Source organism: Cornus florida, unplaced genomic scaffold (genome assembly GCF_030987335.1).
Source record: "Cornus florida cultivar Cherokee Brave unplaced genomic scaffold, ASM3098733v1 CherokeeBrave_3.0.0_Hap2_Chr09, whole genome shotgun sequence".
NCBI classification, from domain to species: Eukaryota; Viridiplantae; Streptophyta; class Magnoliopsida; order Cornales; family Cornaceae; genus Cornus; species Cornus florida.
Window position 1 is genome coordinate 65,073,258 of NW_026775579.1, and position 22,048 is coordinate 65,095,305.

Genomic DNA, 22,048 nt, shown 5'->3' on the forward strand with positions numbered 1-22,048 from the left:
TTACAAGATTTTCTTAGAAAATGTCTGCATCATTTGATTCCAAAATGGCAATTAGTGCAAGCTTTCTATGCTGGCTTGACCGAACCCCATAGATTCATGGTTGACTCTTCTTGTGGAGGGATGTTCATGTCTAAGAATGCGGATGAGGCTTGGACCCTACTAGAGAATTTAATCAAAAATTCACTTTAACATAATTCTCATAGGGCTCCGACCTCAACCAATGTAAAGAACACTAACCCTTGTCAACCAAAATCAATAAGGGAGGAATCATCTCAAGTGGATGCCATAGCTCATAAGTTCTACCAATTGATGGCACCACATCTCTCTCCTTCATTATCTCAAAATTCGGCAAGTTCAGTTTGCTCATCATGTACTAGTCCATTCCATCTCACGGAAGATTGCCCCACACCGGAGCAATTTTCCAATCCAAATCAAGAGCAAGCTAATGCCATATTCTCAAGATCCGGGAATAATCCATATTCCAATACCTACAATCCGGGTTAGAGAGATCATCCAAATTTTTTGTGAAGGCAACAAGCCCCACAAAATTCCCAATTCCAACATCAAGGGCATCAAGATCAACCTCTTCTCAATATCAAGGTAGACCATTTCAAGCCTCTTCAAGCTACCGACCTCCGTACAATCCAAATGTCTCCAATCAACCTCCGGTGTACCCAACTGATGAAATTGTGGCTGTAAACAAGCAAATGATGGAGTCATTAAACAAGTAAATTATGGATTCCAACAAGCAACTCTTGACATCTTTGCAGCCTACTCTTCAAATGGTTCACTCTCATACTTAATCCATAGCTAAGCTCGAAAATCAAGTGGGCCAAATAGCTAACTCTATGAACCAATTGCTTTAAAAGGACAAAGGTAAGCTTCCCGCTCAACCATTTGAAAATCCTAGAGGGATGCATGCGATTAATGAAACCCCTCCATCGAGTGGGCCGAGTCATGAGCATGTTCAAGCAATCACCACCCTTAGGAGTGGTAAAGTGGTTGACAACAAGGTTGATGGAGACAAAAATGAAAAAGAACCTCCTTTGAAAAATCCAAATTCAAGCTCTTCCAATCAAATTCCAAGCTCTTCTCGTCCAAATACCATTCACTGAAATCCCACACATGTTAACCCAAATGTGGAAACTACTTATGAGCCAAAAGCTCCGTTTCCTCAACGTCTTCAAGAGTCAACACATATTGGGAACAAGAATTGTAAAATTCAAGACATGTGGAAAGTTTTTAAGTAAGTGAAGATCAACTTGCCCCTCTTGGATGCTATCAAGCAAATCCCTCCCTATGTAAAATTTCTCAAAGACTTGTGCACTCAAAAGCGCACTTCTAAAAATCATTTGCCAAAAGAAAGTGAGGTTAACTGAAAATGTTAGTGCTATCATTCAGCACAACACTCCTCCAAAGTATAAGGATCCGGGTGCCCCCACAATCTCTTGTGTTATTGGTGACAACAAAATCGAGAGGGCCCTCATTGACTTAGGAGCTAGTGTGAATTTAATTTCATACTCAGTTTACTTACAGCTTGGCTTGGGAGATCTAAAGCCGACTTCCGTAATTTTGCAACTTGCCGATAGATCGGTCAAGCATCCACGAGGCATTCTTGAGGATGTTATCATCAAAGTGGACAAATTCTACTTCCCGGTAGACTTTGTGGTTCTTGACACGGAACCGGTCCATGATCCAAAAAAGCACATTCCCGTGATCCTTGGTAGGCCATTCTTAGTTACGGCTAATGCATCAATTAATTGCCGAACCGTGGTAATGGACATTGCTTTTGGAAACATGCAAGTCAAACTCCACATCTTTCATGCAACTCAACATCCTTCCAATGAGGATGATTGTTTCCTTGTTGATGTCATTGATGAAGTGGTCGAAGAATCTCTCCCCTTCATTCTAAGCAAGGACCCCCTTGAAACTTGCATGTCTCATTTCGACTTCTCAAACTTTGACATTGATCAATCCATCCAAGAAGTTAATTCTTTGCTTGATGTTAATGCTATCATGGATATTCTCCCTTGGAAAATTCTAAAAGAGCCGCTTCCTCAGCTCTCCACTACTCCTCCGGTTCCATCTCTGAAATCTCCACCACAACTTGAGCTTAAGCCGCTCCCGGCCCATCTCAAGTATGTATTCCTTGGTTCAAATCAAACTCTCCCGGTCATCATTGCATCGGACCTTCTAAAGGACCAAGAAACCAACCTTTTAGCGATGCTACAAGAGCACAAAGAAGCTATTGGTTGGGCAGTGGCTGACTTGAAAGGAATTAACCCCTCTATTTGTATGCACCGTATTCATATGGAGGAGGACGCAAAGCCTACTAGAGAGGTTCAACGCCGGTTAAATCCTAACATGAAGGAAGTGGTAATGAAGGAAGTGATAAAAATTGATAGATACGGGAATCATCTACCCCATCTCTGATAGCAAGTGGGTAAGCCCCACACAAGTTGTTCCCAAGAAATTCGGTCTCACTGTTGTTGAAAATTCAGCGGGTGAGCTCGTGCCACAATGAACCACCACCGAGTGGCGTGTGTGCATTGACTACCGGAAGCTCAATTCGTCAACTAGGAAAGATCATTTTCCACTCTCATTTATTGATCAAATCCTAGAAAGGCTAGTCGGCTAAAGCTACTATTGTTTTCTTGACGGTTATTCCGGCTATAACCAAGTGGCAATCGCCCCCCAAGATCAAGACAAAACAACATTCACATGTCCCTTTGGAACTTTTGCATATCGACGCATGCCTTTTGGGCTATGCAATGCTCCGGCAACGTTTCAAAGATGTATGATGTCCATATTTTCCGAAATGGTTGAAAAATTCTTGGAAGTTTTTATGGACGATTTTTCCGTCTTTGGCTCCTCCTTTGATTCTTGTCTCAAAAATTTATCTTTTGTGCTCCAAAGATGCAAGGAGACAAATCTAATTCTAAGCTGGGAGAAAAGCCATTTCATGGTCCAAGAAGGCATTGTTCTAGGACATGTCATCTCTAAACGGGGAATCGAGGTAGACAAGGCAAAAGTGGAGTTAATCTCTAATCTTCCTCCTCCGAATTCCGTCTGTCAAATCTGTTCTTTTCTTGGCCATGCCGGATTCTATCGTCGCTTCATCAAAGACTTTAGCAAAATCTCACGGCCCTTGTGTAATCTCTTAGCCAAGGATGTTCCATTCAATTTTGATGAAACTTGCATGGAAGCTTTCATTAAACTTCGCACTCTCCTCTCATCTGCCTCAATAATGAAACCGCCTAATTGGTTTCTTCCTTTTGAGATCATGTGTGATGCATCCGACTATACATTAGGCACGGTTTTGGGTCAACGTGTGGATAAGCTCCCATATGTCATTAATTACGCTAGTCGAACTCTTTCTGATGCTCAATTAAATTACACCACTACTGAAAAAGAGTTGCTAGCTGTAGTTTACGCCTTAGATAAATTCCGCTCCTATCTTCCAGGTTCCAAGGTCATAGTTTTCTCGGATCATTCCGCCCTTCGGCACTTGTTAGCAAAGAAAGAGACCAAACCCCACTTGATTCGATGGATACTCTCACTTCAAGAGTTTGACATTGAAATCTGGGACAAAAAAGGGGCAGACAATGTTGTCGCCGATCATCTCTCTCGCTTACTCATTGAAAAATCTTCAGATTTCGCCGCCGTCCGTGATTCCTTCCCGGATGAGCAACTCTTCTAGATTTCTCATGCAAATCTTCCATGGTTTGCGGATATTGTCAACTACCTTGCGGTAGGTAAAATTCCAACTCATTGGTCCAAACAAGAGAAGGACCGGTTCTTCTCCCAAGTCAAGCATTTCTTTTGGGAAGATCCGGAACTTTTCAAGTATTGCCCGGACCAAATCATCCGGCGATGCATTCCTAAAACTGAAACCACAAGCATCCTCAACTTCTGTCACACTCTTGCTTGTGGAGGCCATTTTAGTGCCAAAAAGACCGCTCACAAAGTTCTTCAAAGTGGATTCTATTGGCTTTTCTTGTTTCGAGATGCATACAATTTATGTAAATCATGTGAAAGATGCCAAAGGCTCGGATCCATGTCCTGAAGAGACATGATGCCCCTCACTCCCATCTTAATAATTAAAAATTTTGATGTGTAGGGAATCGACTTCATGGGACCATTTCCACCTTCTTATGGCTATGAGTACATCCTTGTAGCGGTGGATTATATTTCCAAATGGGTGGAAGCCACGGCTACCAGAACCAATGATCATAAAGTCGTGATCGAGTTCATCCAATCTAACATCTTTAGTCGTTTTGGTACGCCCCGAGCAATCATCAGCGATGGTGGATCACATTTCAGAAATCGTTATCTTAAATCTGTCATTTCTAAGTATTCCGTCATTCATAAGGTTGCTACATCTTACCATCCTCAAACGAGTGGTCAAGTAGAGGTTTCTAACCGGGAGATTAAGCACATTTTGGAAAAAACAGTTCGACCAGACCGCAAAGATTGGTCGCTAAGACTAAACGATACACTTTGGGCTTACCGGACGGCTTACAAGACACCCATTGGCATGTCGCCATATCGACTTGTCTTTGGCAAAGCATGTCATCTCCCGGTAGAATTAGAACACCGTGCTTTTTGGGCCATAAAAAGGCTAAATTTTGATCTCAAACAGGCTGGCTCTAATCGTGCTTTGCAATTAAATAAACTTGAGGAAATGCGTAATGAAGCGTATGAAAGTGCAAAAATCTATAAGGCAAAGATTAAAGCTTTTCATGACAAACACATTGTCAACAAGTCTTTTGCCCCGGGACAAAAGGTTTGGCTTTTCAATTCCCGCTTGAAACTCTTTCCCTGTAAACTTCGGTCAAGATGGGATGGTCCATACATCGTCACTACTGTCTTTCCTCATGGAGCAATCGAACTCCAAGATCCTGCAAATGGATGGTTTTTTAAGGTTAATGGCCAACGGCTTAAGCCTTGCATTGACGGCATAGTCCCAACCCGAAAAATTGAGAAAGTCCTCTTGACAGACCCAATTTACGAGGATTAATGCCTGCTCTTGCTTCATCTAGCTATCGACTTTAAATTTAGCAAAACAAGGGAAACAATTCTTTCTATTTCCAGGCTTCTCTACTTTTCAAAGTGCTCGTGCCTTGAAATTTTCTGGAAAACGGTTTTTAAAAGCTAAAAGTTTAATTTTTTTGGAAATCTTCTCAGTTGTATTCCACAACTTTCGACGGGCTTCTTAGACTATCTTAACTCTAATTTTCATTCCCGAATGTTTCCATCTCTTTCCAGCAATTTCATCGGATCTTTGGAATGCTACACATGTGTGTAACCTCTCATTTTTAATGCATTGTTGGATCATGGTTCCCTAAATTCCATCCATGCATTAGAGTGATGTTGCAAAGTTTGAAAATTTTCCCCAAATTCCATCCATGCATTGAAGAGATGTTGCAAAATTTACAATTTCAGTCATTTCACCCAGGCTTTTGCTCACTGGTCCAATTTCGAGCACTCGAAGTCCAAGCTTCGAGCATTTGAAGCTTTCATTCTTCTTTCAAACGGCTACTACCTCAAGTTCGAGCACTCGAAGACATCACTTCCAGTGCTTGAAAGCCCATCCATGCCCACTGTCCAAACTGCGAGTGCTCGAAGAGTCACTTGCGAGCGCTCGAAACCTACTGCCCAAAGTTCTAGCGCTCGAAGGGCTTACTTCGAGCGCTCAAACTCCCCCACTCCTTTTAAATCTCGACGCTCCCTCTTCCTTTGGTTCATCTCACCTCTCCAACTCCTCCACTTCGTCCACCACACCCCCATGACCTCCCACCTCTTCCTCCTCTCCATAACTTCCCTAACCTTTCCACTCCCCCACTCATGCATTCACCCACTATAAATACCCATCTCCCCCATCCTCCCTCCTCACTCCATCCATCCTTCTCCCCATCTTCCTCTCAAGGTATGTGAACTTCTTCTTTTCATTTCATTTCCGTTTCCTTCATTTTAAGGAGTGTGGGAATGCAAATTATGGAGGTTGGGTAGGATTGTTGATGTTGCTTCAATCTTGAGCGTGTTTTGTTAACCAAATTTTTGGGTTTGATCTTCCATAACTGTCACTCTCACCTTCTCTTTCTCATGGTGCACGCCAGGTGCTCGCTGAAATTCCCCAACCACGTCCGCCTCTCCAAATGTCTCGTGCCGGCCCTTCTCGTCATCCTAGACCCTCTGAGGATGTCCCCGTCGTTACTCATGAGCAGCCCCGAGCTCAATTATGAGCTTCTCTTCCCGCTCACGGGTGTCTTTGACACTCTTTCCACCACTTCATGGGCTGCCACGAAATTAGTCAACCGGTGCCTACAGCACATTTGCCAACCTGTTGCAAAGGTCACCTACTCCCGTGTGGTGCGACTCTTCTACCAAAATCTCAATTGCCCTGAAGAGCCGCCTGTCTCTCTCACCACATCCATTGATGGCGTCCCTTTTTCCTTCACTCTTGCTGACATGGTGGCAGTCTCCGGCTGTCCTCTAGAGTGCCCCGATGACATTGTCAATCGTGAGAATCTCCCTTTATATGAGGAGCCGGATACTTTAACTGTGGAGCAGGTTGTTGCTGCCATTTGCAATGTGGATGACCCTCATCGACCCCGGAGCTTTACACTCAAATCCACTCTTCCTGAGCGAGTTTGGTTCCTTGACTCTGTTCTCAAGCACAATGTTTACCCCTTGGCGCACAGCACCGAGCGTCGAGGCCTGATTTTGCAAGCCTTGTATGCCATGGACCAAGGCAAATGGTTTTCTGTCCCGGAGCTCATTTGGGACATATTTATGCGATTTTGGGACGAGTGTATCAATGCACGGCAGCAGCGTCTTAAAAATCGGCCTTTGCCATTGCCATTTTTCATCATTAAGCTCTTGAAGCACAAAGGCTTTATTGTTCCTCCTCATGAACCAAAAGGCAAAAAGATTCAGACTTTTACTCTCCGCCGGTGGACCAATGTTCTTAGCCATTCTCGGCACTCTCAGCTCACTGCCCTTCCATTTCCCCGCTCTCCATCTCCTTCTTTTTCTGAGGATGATCCCATGGCGGAGGACGCTGAATGGGACGAGCCTCCCGTTGATCTTCTGCCGGACCAGGCCTTCATCCGGGCTAGCTTTGCCGGTATTCATGAGCGGATGGATCGTTTTGAGATTTCTTTGGCAGACTACACTCGGACCGTGCGTGAGGACTACTATCGTGCAAAAGAAGACCGTCGTCTTGCTGCAGTAATAATATTAGTAGTAGTAATAATAATAAAAAAATAATAATAATAATAACAAAAATAAATTGCTTGGTTGCAAGATATGTGTATCGCTTTTAGCCCCTGCGAATTAACAACAATAATAAGAAGAAGAAGAATAATAATAATAGTACTAGTAGTGGTAGTAGTAATAATAATAAAAATTTAAAATGATAACAAAAATAAATTGCTTGATTAATTGTTTGATGGATCCATATGCCTACAAATAATTTTTGCAAGCTCATAATTATCAAATAATAATAATAATAATAATAACAACAATAATAACTAATAATAATAGTAGGAGTAGTAGTAGTAATAACAATAATAGTAATGTTATTATTTAAAATAATAACAAAAAATTGGTTAAATAGTTGGTTGATGGAACTATATACTTTCAAACAGTTTATGGAAGCTCATAAATTATATATATATAAAAATAGTTTAAATAATAATAATAATAATAATAATAATAATAATAATAGTGGTGGTGGTAATAATAATAATAATAATCATTTGAAATAATAACAAAAATAAATTGTATAATTCAGGGTCTGATTTGCAACCCGAGATAATTAAGGGGGTTATTTTTCACTTTCTTGATAGTTCAGGGGTTTTCTGTATTTTTGTCGAGGGTATAATAGTCATTCAAAAGGGTAATTTGGACATTACTTGAAAATACACCGGCGAGTGAATAAATAGATGCCGAAAAATGTGGTCTGATGATAAGAATGATCCTTTTTACAATGTTGGTATAAATGAGGGTTTAATTTGTAAACCCGTTCAAGTTTATATATATATATATATTTATATATATCATATATATATTATACATATAGAGATGCGAGTGAGTGATGACTGGTGAGAAACGGCACTGTTTTGAGAAATGAGGGACTTGCCAAAAAAAATTTGGCAGCTGCCATATATGAGAAGAAATTTGAGAATCTCAATTTTTGAGAGCTCAAATAAGATTCCATTGGAGAGGCCCTTTTTTACCCAACTCTCATATATTGAGTTTGAGATGCCCAAATAAGAGAGCATTGGAGTTGCTCTTAGGGGCTTTTTTTTTACACTTTTGCCTTAAATTTTTTGTTTTTGTTTTTGTTTTATGACGTTTGTCACATTTATGATATATTTATTAAATATATAAGGTAAGCACGAATATATTATATAATCGTAGCATTGAAAGAGTAAAGTGTAATAATAACTTATTACTTGAAGTATCACTACTTAAAATATTGGGTTAATTTCACCTACACCCTCTGATGTTTGCCTATATTCCACTTACACCCCCTCTACGTTTCATAATTCCATCTACCTTCCTTAAGGTTTTGGTTTGTGTAGCAAGTTACCCCCTGCCGTTAAGCCACTAACGGTATGTGCTGATGTCAGCATAAAAAAATTGTTAAAAAGTCAATTTTGCCCTTCTAATGTTTAAAATGACATCTTTAACCTCGTTCACCAATACATAATTACAAAACTACCCTTAATTTGTTAACTCAAGTGTACAAGAATACCCTTCCTTTCACTTCAACATATCTATATATATATATATATATATATTCATTCATATATCATCTTCTTCCTTCCACACTCTGGTTTCAAGCTTTCAATTGCTGTGTTCTTAAAGTGGTTTGTCTACTGAGAGCGGCCAGAGTTTCAGTTTGCCCAAGGGTCGAGGCTTATGTAACCAGAAAGTCACGGTCGAGGGTTCTCGCGTCGACGGTGGTGATCAATAGCGTAATGTTGGAGAGGCTATAAGGGCTGGGTCCGGCCCTCTTGTCGGAGCACGAGACGTTGATTTTCGCTGCCGATTACGACACCGTCGAGCCTGTAATCCAACGTCCCGTCACCGAGAGACATTGATTACGGCTGTTTATAAGGCTTAAATCTGGCAAGAAATGGCGAGATTGAACTGAAAGGCAATGAAACTTCCAACTCTCGCCGTCGTCGTTAAAGATACCGTCGCCAGAGAAGATGGGTTTTCCAACTTTTTTTTTTCTCTCTCTCTCTTTCATGTTTTTTTCCTCGACCAGAGAAAAACAAGAAGTTTCCTCAGTGGTTTGCTCAAGAAAATTTCAGACGCCGCGAATCCCAATCTCGGGGAATGAAGCAATCCGTAATACACTGTCGGCAGCCAGCAATCCTTCAGTGATATCAAGGACTCTGGTGATGAAATCCCTTCCAAAATGACTCCAACAGTAAGAATTCAAAGATTCAATCAGTTTGTAATAGCACAGATGCACCATTGGAAAACGCCGGGAAAGTTCTAGCTCTCGCCGTCGGTGTTGAAGATGCTGTCGCCAGAGAAGATGGGTTCATCACTTGATACCCAGGTTCTGGGCTGTTTGCTAGAAAATATATCAAATATGCAAGGTTTCAGAGGGGAAAACAAATAGCTCGATTTATGGGTCCCTTCACTCATCATCCTAATGGAAGAGAAGCTAGAGGATTTCAGTGCTTTAAAGTCCCTATTTCTATTTGTGATGAGCTTGAGAAGATTAGTTTTTTGTGATACAAAGAAAGTGTGTAGTCACCGTCGTAACGCTGGACAAGAACGAGGTAAGCCGGATCAAAGACGACGGTGGCGAAGTTCACAGCTACCTCGACCCAGTTCAGTCCGACGAAGCTCAGTTCAGTCCGACGAAGCTTCGTGGTTTGTTCACTGCATGTTGGTGGTCTCGCAATGGAGGATCGTGGCTGTGATAAGAACCAGCTAATTGTCCTTGCAATTGAACGGCGTACAGTAATGACAGAAGCTTGAACGGCGGTGTGTCCTTGCAATTGAACAACGGGCAGGAAGGACTGAAGCTTGAACGACAGTGTGTCCTTGCAATTGAACGGTGGGCAGTAAGGAGAACGACTCGGCTGTGATAAGAACCATCTTTTTCTTTGGTTGTTGTTTGTGTATTTTATAGGTGGCATAGTTTCTTCGTGGACGGCAACAATGAAGAAGAAAGGGGAAAAAAAACAGAAAAAAGAAATATATATATATATATATATATATATATATATATATATATATATATATTGTGTGTGTGTGTATATATGTGTGAGGGTGTTAAAGACTTTTCCTTTAAGTTATAAATTTTAATATATAATTTAAGGGCAAAATAGTAAAATCACATATTTCTGTTGGTAAGCTAGACGGTGGTTACTGACAGGAGGTGTAGGTGGAATTATGAAACGTAAAGGGGATATGTGTGGAATATAGGCAAACGTCAGGGGGTGTAGATGGAATTAACCCTAAAATATTTACCGTGTAAAAGGTAAGAGGAAGCAATTTACCGGATTTTCTTTCTTTACGTCAAGCCGGAGCCACGATTATTTAAGGGGCAAAATTAGTAATATAAAATTAAATTTTAAATAAAATAATTATAATATTTTTTCCAATTTATTTTTAATGTATATTTTAATAATAAGAATAGTTGACAGACAATAAATGAGGTTTTCAAGGTTTGAGCTTGAACATGCTTTTTCTTTTCCTTTAATTCATAATAAATAATATATATGTCTATGAAATATATATACATAATGTGTGCGTGTCTAGAATTCTAATATATTTGTTGTAACTTGTAACCAGCAAGGATTACACTAATAATTAATACACACACACACATATATATATATTTATTATATTTAAAATTTTAAAAGCAACACTAAAAAAGTTGATTCGGACCACCTTTAAAAAAAAAAAAAAAATTAATTGAGGGGTTAACTTTAATTTTTATTTTTATTTTTGTATACAAAATTATTAGTAAGCATAATATGTACGCATTACTTTGGTGGATGACAATACGTGGACATTAATTTAACACATGCATATTAGTTAATTTACTTTTTTTAAATAAAAAAAAAGAAAAAAAAATACCACTTAAATTTGGTTTCTATTGTAAAACTGGATTACATTTTTCACATTGATTATGTGATTCATTCTAAAGACAAAAGAGTATAAGATAAGCATGAATATGTTCTATAAGAAAAGGGATAGATCTTTCGACTTCAATTACCGACTACTCTTTCGAATATAACGTGATTGGGAATGAGTCGAAGAGAAAGATATGTTTACGGGAATTTTTTTAAGAGATCCGATAGGATCTAATCACGTTATATTCGGAGGAAGAGTCGACAATTAACGTCGGAAGACGTATCATTTTTCATTCTATAATTGGCAAAGGTGTAATAAGTTACTTATTATTTGTAGAAAAATAATTATAAAAAAAAAATTGCAAGAAAATGAAAAGTTTATTGTCAAAGCTACATTTAAAATTATGGCAAGTGTCGAAGACGTTTTAATACTTTAATTTACGGAGTCCAATCACTTGGGCCAACATTCATGTTTGGTGCTTGATTGTAATTGGGTTAGGCCTATGAACTAGCAGGCCTAGGTCCATGCAATCTCTGGTTTGTTTCATCAAAAATTAGATTCATTTGGGTTCAGATGGACCTACAGGTCCAGCTTAAATAATTATTATTCCAACATTTAATTTTATCAGACTGAAGGCGTTAAATTTTTACACTAACGCATTTCCTTCTGAGGTGGAAAACAAATGGACTTGTAAAGGTTTGAAATCATAAACTGTTTGGGGCTCGAAACAAAAATAGTTTCTAATATATTTTTTTGGTTAAAAAAATAGTTTCTAGTATATTGGTGAAACCAATTGGATCGAAGCCCAAATTATATGGTAGTTGACCATATTAAGCGATGTATGAATGTGTTTTTTATCAATGAAAAAAGTAAAAAATAATTATTGAAAAAAATGATCCATTGATTGCCTGTTGTCCTATAAGAGCCACAAACAAGTTTGAGTATGGATCTCAAGGCCGATCCAGAGAGTTTTGGATGACTTCTATTGTGCCTCTATTTATTATACTTATATTTTTGAGTGTCTCCTTGAACGTTTATTTTGTAAGTATATTTGGGATGAGTGAATCCTTGAACAATTTTCATTGTCTCCTTCATTTATTTCACCATTGTTATTGTTAAAAGCCCCCTTAATTGAAGCATCGAAGAATCTGAAGGAAGGACTCATCTTTGCCTTCCAACAATCGCTTGATTCCATCAGAGGCCGATTTGCTGATTTGGTCACATTCAATGATAATTTGACTATCCATTCAACACAGGGGCGGAGTCAAGATTTTAGTTTAGGGAGCACAATGTTTAAGAAAAAAAATTATTTAATGGAAAAAAAAAAAAAGTAAAAAAAATGACAACTTAAAAAGGAAACAATTAAAATTTAATTTAACAATAAAATTTTAACTTTTTTTTAAGAAATTTGAAGAGTGAATTAGGAAAAAACTAGAAAAATATGACATAATTTTAAAAACTAAAATTTTTAGGGGGGTATTATATAAAAAATTTCATATATAAATATATAAAATATATAAAATTTTCTATATGTATAGTGGGCAGACCAGGCCAGGGTGCAAGTGTCTTTCTAAGCGGGCTCCGTTCCTGATTCAACACGTACTTTAGGTCGAAACAAATCCTGACACGTTTCATAAAATTTTAGACCCAAACAAAACTAGATTCATGAGGTAAATAAAAATGCTTCAAACCTATTCCAAACCTAACATTCACGAGGTAAGTATAGAACTTATAACTTATATAAATGGTTAAAAGATTCTAGTCTATCAATACCTTATAATAAAATCATAATAATGTTTATAGTGTATACATCCACTTGCAATTAACGTCACTAAAACACTGATGGGCATGCACCAATTAAAAAAACAATAGCGTGTCTGATGGGTGTTCCATCACGGACACGGAGACATTTTGTGAGGTCTAGTAATCTAATCTTATATTGATTTCAATATCATTGATGGATTATGAACGATAAAGGTATATAAAGTGAATAATATTTACTTATACCGCACAAAAGAGCTGATCATGACATATTTAAAGTCATATCTAGTATAATATAGAAAATTTAACTAAGAAGCAATCATTATGCTAAAATTTGTGATCATTTTATACACTGTTATATTTGCCATCGAAAGGATTAATTAATTAATTAATTTTTTTTAAAGCTTAATTTCATATTATGTTTCAAATGAACTCAATTTTTAAGATTTTAACAAAAGTTCTTTTGAATACGGAACTAGTTCATTTATGATATTATAATTTCTAAAGTTATCATCATTTTCTTTATCCTTACCTTTATCCCGCAATTTTAAAATTTTTAAATCGTTTTTTATTACTTCAACCGTAACATCATGGCCGGACAATCTTTAGTCTAAAACAAATGGCCTCACTTGTGCATCATCCCATCATCAGGTATAATCTATATCCTGATTTTCATTGATTGAGTTAATGAAATGTTATAAGCCTCGTGAAATTTTGACTTTGTCTCTCGATAGATCGACAATGTTTACAATATATATATATATATATATATATATATATATTAAATAACTGAATATACATTTGATTAAAGAATCTAATAAGCACCTAAATCTTCAAATTCTTAAAACATTAATCATTCAGCTAAAGAATATATAATAGAATTATCTATTTCTATGCATCTCTTTCCTTTCAAATTGATTGATCATAATTGTTTAATGAAAGGAAAGAAAAAAATATATATACATATATTATTGAATGGAGTGACAAGTCAGGTGCATGCAGGTTAATTAAGTTTATTTATTTAATTTGGCCTCTGCATCTTGCCACCTTTTAGTTCGGCTGCCTTCATTTTGAAGCATTGTAGTCATTTAATTGTTTGGTCAGATCATAAAAGTAAAGGCTTTGTGAATGATATATAATTAACTAATATTAATTATTAATCCATAGTCAACCTCTCCACCTCTCCATTTAGGATTTTCTTGGGAACAAGTTTGAGGAAAGGTTTGCCTACCTATGATGCCATTATTGGTTGACATTTTCACATAATGAATTAAGATAATATATATATTAAGTGTCACGAACGAAATGCACCCTTGTATATGCATATAAAACGTATAATCTCTTACCTGTGCGTTCTTAATAATTCTTAATATTCAATTTTTAAGCAAATAAGGATCTGAATATTGAAAAGATTAAAGTATTCATCTATAACGAAATAAAAAAAGGGTAAAAAAAATAATTAAATGTGAAATGACTAAAGTGCTCCTTTTTATTTTTTACTTTTATTTTTTCTTCTTCTTATATATAAGGGCATTATTGGAAGAGAAAATGGTATTTTTAGAATTTTATATCTTAAAAATGTTATCTGTAACCAAACAAAGACCTCAAGTCCTTCTTTAATATTTTTTCAAACTTAACATTTAAAAAAAAAAAAAAAAAATTAGGGGTAATATTTGCTCAAAATTTAAACAATATGGGTGTTTTTTTCATTTTACCCAATATCTAATAAAGCTAGGGCTAGTGTATTCTCATTGATCTAGCATCCGACTCGAAAGATTGAGAGTTTGAACTTCATTAGTGGCAATGTTGTGGTGTGTATTTTTGCTTGAACTTTTAAAAAAATAAAAAATAAATTAAAGGAATATTTTTCTTGAAGCAATATATTTTCTTTTCCTAATAATAAAAAATATTACAAAATAATATACACATAATATATATATATATATATATAGAAGAAATCCAGACATGCCAACAGATTAAAATGTGCAGACGCCACCATTAAGAAAACCAAAATCACTCGCAGTAAACATAAGGCAAAAAGAAAAACTCATAAATGGATGTGAAGAAGCAATATTAAAAAAAATAATTCAAAATAATAGAATCGAAATCCCAGTCAATTTATTAATTGAAAGGCTGGCTGTTAATAATATGAATTTACTTATTTACCCAAAAAAAAAATATGAATATACTTCTAATTGAATGAGTATATACAGACATTGGCCGTTAATAATATGAATTTACTTATTTACCCAAAAAAAAAATATGAATATACTTCTAATTGAATGAGTATATACAGACATACAGCTGATATATATATATATATATATATATATATATATATATATATCTACTGTCTGTCAATATTCTTATGTAGAGTTTAGACACATTTTTAATGATTAACAAATCACAAACGGATAAGGTATAGTCTCCTTGGATGCCACCAGCTTCCGAGAAGATCGAAGAGTATCCACCCTGTCTCATGGCTAATGAGTTGATTTTTGTCTCGATGTTTGCAAACACACCCACACACACACATATATTGTCACACAAGTTAAATAAAATCTAAAATTTTAATTCTACTCTCTGAACATCTAAGTCTCATTGCCATCTCCTAAAACCAACATTTATTAGTTTGATTGGATCTCTTTATTTACTTGTTTTGAAAAAAAAAAAAGAATTGGTTAAATTTTCTTAACTATTATTTTTTTAAAATTTTATAAATTTTAATTTCATGCAGCCGAACATTCTTGATAACTGCATGCAAGTAAACAAATTTGGCATGAACGTTGGAATGAATTATTATACAACGTAAGACACTAATTACTCTCACATAGCAGTCTTGAGTATATCACAGGTGACTAGTTTAAAAAGATTAAAATTTTAACTAGATGTCACTTGACCAACCAATGAAACTTTGAGAATTTACTGAATCTAGATTTTTTTTTTGTTTATATAGCACGAACTAAATATATTTAATATATTTTAATGTTTCTCAATATTGATGACACATTATTAACTGTTTAAATATTGACATATAATAATAGAATTCACTCAACAAGAATCAGGACCGCCTTACATCGTTTACGTAACATAATACAATACATCGATTATGCAACATAAAAGGTAAAACTGCTTACACATAAGCGATCTAAGAAAGTTGTTGAATAAGCGATGTTAAATTATTACGATGATACAAGATATCCTATGTCAGGGGAGGATCTAATTAGTTAATGTCACTAATGACATGCTACTTACATTGAACTCTTGTACGAAGGCAAATTGGGGTAATTGCTCCCAATGAAATTTTCTATTATTTGTATTTTATATATACACAAATTGTCATAATTTCAAAAGTTCCCCCACAAAACTCTTAAAAATTCACAAAAGATCTTGAGAAAAAAAAAAAAAAAAATCAAAATTCAATAAGACTCCTCATTTTTTCTAACTTATTTTTCCAACAAGATTTTAAAAATCCAAAAACAACAAATGTTTTTTCTCTTCTAATGAATCCCACAAAATTTTAAAAAAAGACACCTCCTTATTATTGATAAGGATCTCTCTAAACTAAATTTCTAACTCGACAAATAGGCACTGTTGTCCTTTGTTTTTGGCTGGTATATCCAATGAATACCAATCACCAACAAAAAACAAAGTAACAGTAGATAGATTGTCGACTTCAGAGAACAATCCAGAGCACCCATGTCCGTACAGCTCAACTCTACACAGCATGCTTTGTTACATGGGGTCCTACCCGCAGCATGGTTGAAGGAGCATATGTGGGACTAAGCACATGACTGTTTCATAACTTGCCATAAGGTGCAGAAGTCAATTATTCTTTAATTTTGGTTTGGGCAACACCTTGCTCCCTTGTAAATTGTTTTTTTTTTTTTTTTTTAAATAAAATTTTTTACATATTTTTTATTTTTATTTTTTTATTTTTTGGTATTTGATTACGGTACATAAAATATTCTCTACATCAATTTATGTGCACAATTAACTTTGATTTTTTTTTTCGTCAATAGGGTATATTACCCACAATTAACGATCTCTCTCTCTCTCTTCAATGTTCCTCACTACCCCCTAAACCATCCCCTTCTCTCCTTGTTACTTTTATCTCTCTATGCTAAACCATCCCATCCTCTCCTTCTCGTTACTTTATCTCCCCACTCTTTCTCTATATCAGAACATGCACTCGACCCAAATTTGTTTATCGACTAATTCAAATTTGTGTCTTTCTTTCTCTCTACTCTCACTCTATGTATATGTATAGAGAGAGAGAACCAAACATTAAAATTGTAGATTAGGAGGACTAAAAGAGATTAGTTTGTTAAAGGAACATAGGGATTGAATAAGAATAGGATGATTGGATGACTCAAGGTAGCCTACAAAAAATAACTTATAGAAACTTTTTTGGTAAATCACTTTCAGTCATTTGGCGTAAAATTAATGATTTACATGAAAAATAATTTCCTAATCTTGGAGTCTCTCAAACATCGAAAAATGAGAAAAATAATTTCTCAAAAATATTTTACTATGAAACAAACGGAGCCTTTAGTAGGGCATCACCTTCCCCTTCCGAAAAGTTATCACATGCCCGTGGTATCATGATTCTGAGCCAATCACTATGGCACAAGTAAGCTATTATGTAAAAAAATAAGAGAGTTTTTTTCAGTTTTTTTTGCTCTAATGATGGTTGACGAGGACAATTGATCTAGAGACCATTAGTCCTGGCCAATCATGCACCTTGGACACGTAAGTAAGTAAAAAAAGATTATATGCATTTTCAACAGAATTATTTGTGTCTTCAGTAGTAATTGACCCGAATCAATGGTCCGGACCATATAATAATTTCTCCTCCATTTGCATGAGAAGTTAAACAAAATGATGATGACGGCAGACCTGCAGGAGGCATAATACCCATAAAAGCAAGTACATGGCATATAACCCCACAAGAGCATGGGAAGCTCCCTATGCATGATTCCTCTTTTGCCCGCAAGAGGAACCTAAAGTTTTGGAATTGCCCATAATGTGCAAGTTCATTGCACTTCTTCATCATTGCTATAAAAAGTATTCATGATTCAAGCATGTACATTCTTAATTGGATTGGGAATCCTATCCTTACAAGAATAACTCCAGCGGTATGTGTACCTACTTTCTTTACCGCCATTAAATTAATTAGGTTTGAAGAGGTTCAGCTAACATAATTTCACACCGTGCTTCTTTCCGAGTGCATTCTCAAAGACTTAAGAGGGGTAAATATATATTTTATAGTAAAAATTATATCTCCGACAAAAAAAAATATAGTTAATTTGACTATAGAATAAGTCTAGCTATAGCGCAATTATATCCGCAGTAATTATGGTCTTTCATAAGAAATGTTAGTGTAATTTATCCTATTATATATGATTTCATCCCGAGTGGTATGATCACTCACAATATGTCTCTAACAAAGTTTGAATTCTCTTTTTTTTTTTTTTTTTTGGAGAATGAGAAATCATACCGTTAGGACAAGAGATGCTGTAATTTTACTCAGTTAAGTTGCATAATACGAAAATAGCACGAGAAAACTCATGATGAAATTGAAGTGAATGTGAAACTGCCTAGAAAACAGCTTCAAACACATGCAGCCCATAGCTCAATTCATCCTCACCAATACCAGCTCTTGCATAGTTGCATGCATGGCATATTCGCAATAAAATCGATGTCCATGTCATGTGTGCATCAGCAAAGTCCCCCATTCTCTATACAAAAAAAATATATACTTCATATAAAAATATATAGATTCTTCCTAGATGTCCCCCATTCATCTTATTTTTCCAAATTATCGTCATCACGTACTATATAAAATATACATATATATAAATATATATATTTATCTTTTATCGATGCATTATGCCGCTTATGAAAGCTACGAGAAATGCCCTCCCTAGTCCCTAGCTCAGTTCATGCACCAAACCACCTATATATACTCTTCCTTACTCACACTCTCTCATTACCCAATTCAAACCACCTTTCCCTCTCTCTCTATCTATATCTATATCTATATCTATCACATATGGGGTTCTCTCAATCTTACACAACAAATTCACTAGTAGTACTTGTTATTGTTCTTGTTCAACTAAGCTTTATCAATTCTTGTTTGGGAACAAGAAAGCTAAATTCACTTTACCAAACACCACCAATGTCTCTAACCTACCACAATGGAGCTTTACTTGAAGGAGACCTCCATATATCTATTCTATGGTATGGCAAATTCTCACCATCTCAGAAATCCATTGTTGTGGACTTCCTTCTCTCTCTAAACCCACATGAAAAACAACACGTTTTCACTACCAAAACACCTTTGGTCTCTCACTGGTGGCAAAAAATTGAGACCTACATGAAAAGGGCGGGAAAGAACCCGACCCGGATAGGCTTATCAAACCAGGTCATGGATGAGCAGTGTTCACTGGGCAAAAGGGTGACAAAATCGCAGGTTTCCGAGTTGGCTCACCGGGTTAACTCGGGACCCGGTGGGTTAACCCTGGTTCTCACTGCCCAAGACGTTGCGGTGGAAGCGTTTTGCATGAGCAACTGCGGGTTTCACGGGTCGGACTCTAGACAGAGATCGGTTTATATCTGGGTTGGCAACTCGGAGACTCAGTGCCCGGGTCAATGCGCGTGGCCGTTCCACCAGCCCATCTACGGACCACAGAGTGCACCACTGGGTGCGCCCAATGGGGACGTGGGGGTCGATGGCATGGTCGTAAATATCGCGAGTCTTTTGGCCGGAGCTGTAACGAACCCGTTCGGGAACGGCTACTTCCAGGGATCGGCTGGCGCACCGATGGAGGCGGCTTCGGCTTGTACCGGGGTGTACGGTAAGGGGGCTTATCCGGGTTACGCCGGAGAGTTGTTGGTGGACACGGCTACGGGTGCTAGCTATAATGCGCAGGGTGTGAATGGGAGGAAGTACCTCTTACCCGGTTTGTTTGACCCGTATACTTCGGACTGTTCAACGATTGTGTGAGGGACGTTGAGAAGGTCAGAGATGGAAATCTATGTTTGTCTATGCGCTTCAAGTATTTATGTATATTGGCTGTGTATATTTTGAGATTATAATAGATTTGTTGTTGGCATTTCCGATGGTACCAGCTACTTTAGTTGTTTTATGATATTGAAATGAAATTCTCAATTTAAGAAATACTTTGCTTGATATTTATTTTAAGATGAAAGGAATAATGATTTAAAAAATGAAAGGAGTAATGATTCAAAATCTCAAACTTTCAGGAATCTGTAATGCGAACTTTATCTAATAGTGTTTTTCTCATTTCTCTCCTCAATAGCTCTCAACTAAGACCACGGACTAATACTCTGCTTATCCAACATTAGTTTTGTTATTTTTGGAGGTATCGAATTTGCGTTTTAAATTTAGAATTGAAAAAAATTTAGTATAAATTTTGAATTAAACTTCCTTCAATTCCAAATTCAACGCACTAATTCGATATTTCCGAACATAACAAAATAATATAATTTACAAGACAAACGTGTTATTTGATAAAATTTAAAACTCAATTTAAGGTATTGAATTGAATTATCAGACATCACCTTTATCATTTTCATTCATTTAATTAATGAGTCGAATTCAAATTTAACTTATGAGCTAGTTTATTATTTATTTGCTACAAATGAAGCTTGTATTATTCATTTAACCATTCAAAAGAACAAATACAAGCCACTAAATGAGAGCCACCTTTAAGTAAGGGTGAGTTGAACTTGGTTATTAACAAGTGAACACATCATTCTTTTATAATTCTAAATAGTTTCGTGCTCATTTATCAGTTATTAATTATTTTTAATGGTTGTTATCTGGAAATGCATAAAATAATTAGTAAGTATAATAAAAAGAGTAATGGTAATAATATATAAGAGTTAAAATAATAATGTCTAACGAATTGATAGTCGAGCTCTCATATTACATATGCTCGTCCATTTAATAACACAAATTGAGCTTGAACCAAGTATTATTTGTTTTGCTGGATAATCTGACCTAAAATTTTATTTTTTTTTATTTTTTATTTTCCTGTAGTTCCGTAACTTCCTACAATTTTCTTATCAAGCCATTTATTTGAGTAAAAACATCCGTGCTCCATTTTAAGAATTGTGGATTGTTACAGGAAGTTCTGTTTGTTTCGACATAAAATATTTTTCAGATTTAGATTAAGGTTGAAGTCAAGTCAATACGGCGGAAGGATAAAATAACTTACCGAAAATTGATTGATAAATTATTTTTGTTAAATTTTAATATTTTTCTTCATAAATATTTACTACAATCAAATACAAAAAAATAAAGGGTGAACTAAATTAAACCCTCATTTTCTATCCGTGTTTTTCACTAAACCCCCTTTTTCTATTTTTTTTGTCAATAAACCCCCCTCAACTATTTGAGGGGGGCGATTTAATTAACGGAAGTTAGCTGAAAGGGAGCTGTTTGGACATTTAGCTTCTCATATATGTTTTAGACAAAGATGTCCTCATACTTATTTTAATATATCCTCACATATATATCTACTCCATTATCACTCTTAGTCGCATATCTTCCACCATTGCAACAATACGTACTCTTCCATCATTATAATATTATATATAATTTGTATCATAATATAATGGTATATATAATATGTACCATTTAATATTATTTATACTTTATTTTCATTTCCATCCAACCTTCAGACCAATATAAATCTAGGTTTTTTTCTTAAAATTTATCTGCTATATATATATATATATATATTTGAGAGTTATATTGTGCATTCATTTATTTGGTTTTTATTGATTTTCATTTTATATGGATTTATTAAAGGGACACTAAGAGAAATAATGCCTATTTTTTTTTTCTTTTTTATATTAATATTTATGTTTACGTGTTTTCTTCTTCTTCTTTTTTTTTTTTTTTTTTTTCAATATCATTTTTTTCTATAAAAAAAAATAAAAAATTCCTTCCATGTGACTAATGTGAACTTGTCAGTCTAGTAGTTTTCTTTCAACTAACTTTCGTTAGTTAAATCACCCTCTTGAATAGTTGAGGGGGATTCTTTGACAAAAAAAAAAAAAAAATAGAGATTTAATGAAAAACACAAATTGAAAAAGGGAGTTTAATGTAATTCACCCAAAAATAAAAAATATTAACAAA

General features: G+C 35.7%; 1 protein-coding gene across 1 annotated transcript; it reads left to right on the top strand.

Moving 5' to 3' along the window:
- The first annotated feature begins 18,931 nt into the window (after positions 1 to 18,931).
- Positions 18,932 to 19,885, top strand: LOC132272727 (protein PHOSPHATE-INDUCED 1). Its single transcript, XM_059773821.1, has one exon. The coding sequence runs from the start codon at positions 18,932 to 18,934 to the stop codon at positions 19,883 to 19,885; it is 954 nt and encodes a 317-aa protein (XP_059629804.1).
- Positions 19,886 to 22,048: the final 2,163 nt, after the last annotated feature.